The 1,657-nt window shown below is 70.6% G+C and overlaps 1 protein-coding gene across 1 annotated transcript in view; it reads left to right on the top strand.

The window, feature by feature from the left end:
* Nucleotides 1-227: 227 nt before the first annotated feature.
* PFL1_04503 (uncharacterized protein) overlaps nt 228-1,657 on the top strand; it is a gene marked incomplete at both ends in the record, with an annotated part of 1,924 nt that continues 494 nt past the window's right edge. The window contains one exon of the mRNA XM_007882027.1: nt 228-1,637. Coding sequence (XP_007880218.1) covers nt 228-1,637 — 1,410 coding nt within the window. The remainder of the gene's footprint in view (nt 1,638-1,657) is intronic.

The raw sequence follows: 1,657 nt of genomic DNA, 5'->3' as shown, positions 1-1,657 counted from the left end.
AGCGCGAGCGCCGCGGCCGAGGCGAGGCAGAGGGGCAGCAGGCGCCGTGGCGCAGCAGCCTCGACCTCGTCTGGTCCTACTCGCGCTCCCAGGCCTACTACGGCGACAACATCGCCACATCCCCCTCGTTCATCGAGCGCCACTGGGCCGGCAAGGGATTCAACGACGACGCCGATACCACCTCTGCATCGGCCTCGAGCGCTGCCGGCGATGCGTCCATCGACTCCATGTCCGACGACTACGACGACGACGACGACGACGAGTTCGGTGATGGCGAGGAGGAGTACGACGGCCGTCGTCGTGCGGGTCTAGGGCGAGATCGCGCCGACGACGACGACGACGAGTGGCGCGGACAGCCCCTGCCGCCCAACGCCGTCCAGAGGAACACGCCGCGCGGCCGAAGTCGGAGATCAGGCCCCGCATCCGCGGGCGGCACCACCGCGACCACCAACGACGCCCTCCGCGATCCGTTTGCCGACGGAGCCGACACCACCACGCCCAACGACCGGGCCGAATCGACGCCCCTCCTCGACGGGCGAGAACGGCGCCACCGCTCGTCGTACCTCTCGACGGCCTCGGCCTCGGCCGACGCCAGCACCGCCGTCGACGACCACGACCCCGACTTCGACCTCGACGACGCCGACGGCGCGCTGCTGGCCTCGGCGCTCTCGGCGGCCGATCCGACGCCACCGACGAGCGGCGCGCCGGGCAGCAGCACGTTTTTGCAGTCCTGGTTCAACACCGTCAACGCCCTGGTCGGCGTGGGCATCCTGGCGCTGCCCCTGGCCTTTTCCTACGCCGGCTGGATCGGCGGCGCGGGCCTTTTCCTCGTGTGCGGCGCCCTGACAAACTACACGGGCAAGGTGCTGGCGGCCATCATGGCGCGCGAGCCGTCGCTGCGCACCTATGCCGACATTGGCAGCTACGCCTTTGGCCCTCGCGCCCGCTGGCTCGTCAGCCTGTTTTTCTGCCTCGAGCTGTGGGCCGTCAGCGTGGCCTTGATCATCCTGTTTGGCGACAGCATGGCCGCCATCGTCCCCGCGCTGCCCTCGGCGGCCTTCAAGGCCGTCGGCCTGGCAATCGTGCTGCCCACCGTCTTTCTGCCGCTGCGCTGGCTCAGCCCCATCTCGGTCGTCGGCATCGTCTCGACCGTGACGCTCGTCGTCGTCGTCGTCGCCGACGGCCTCTACAAGCGCCACTCGCCCGGCAGCATCCTCGACCCGGCGCCCTCGACCAGCCTGGGCCCGCAGTGGCGCCGCGTGCCCCTGTCGTTCGGCCTCATCATGTCGGGCTTCTCGAGCCACCCCGTCATCCCGTCGCTCGTCAACGACATGCGCGACCCGCGCCAGTTTCCGCGCATGCTCAACCTCGCCTACCTCGCCGCCACGCTCCTCTACCTCGCCATGGGCATGGCCGGCTACGCCATGTTCGGCCGCGCCGTCTCCGACGAGATCACGCGCGACCTCGCCGCCACGCCCGGCTTCCCCGTCTGGCTCAACCGCGCCGCCATCTGGCTCATTGTCGTCAACCCGCTCGCCAAGTTTGCCCTCGCTTCGCGCCCCATCCAGGTCACCTTTGAGACGCTCCTCGGACTCGACGGCGTGCCCAGCCCGGCGGCGGCGGCGGCGGCGGCCGGAGTCGGCGGCGGCGCAAAGCG

The sequence above is a fragment of the Pseudozyma flocculosa genome (assembly GCF_000417875.1).
Source record: "Pseudozyma flocculosa PF-1 unplaced genomic scaffold scaffold00014, whole genome shotgun sequence".
NCBI lineage: Eukaryota > Fungi > Basidiomycota > Ustilaginomycetes > Ustilaginales > Ustilaginaceae > Pseudozyma > Pseudozyma flocculosa.
The sequence above is the reverse complement of the archived record's forward strand: the minus strand, read 5'-3'. Positions and strand labels throughout refer to the sequence as shown.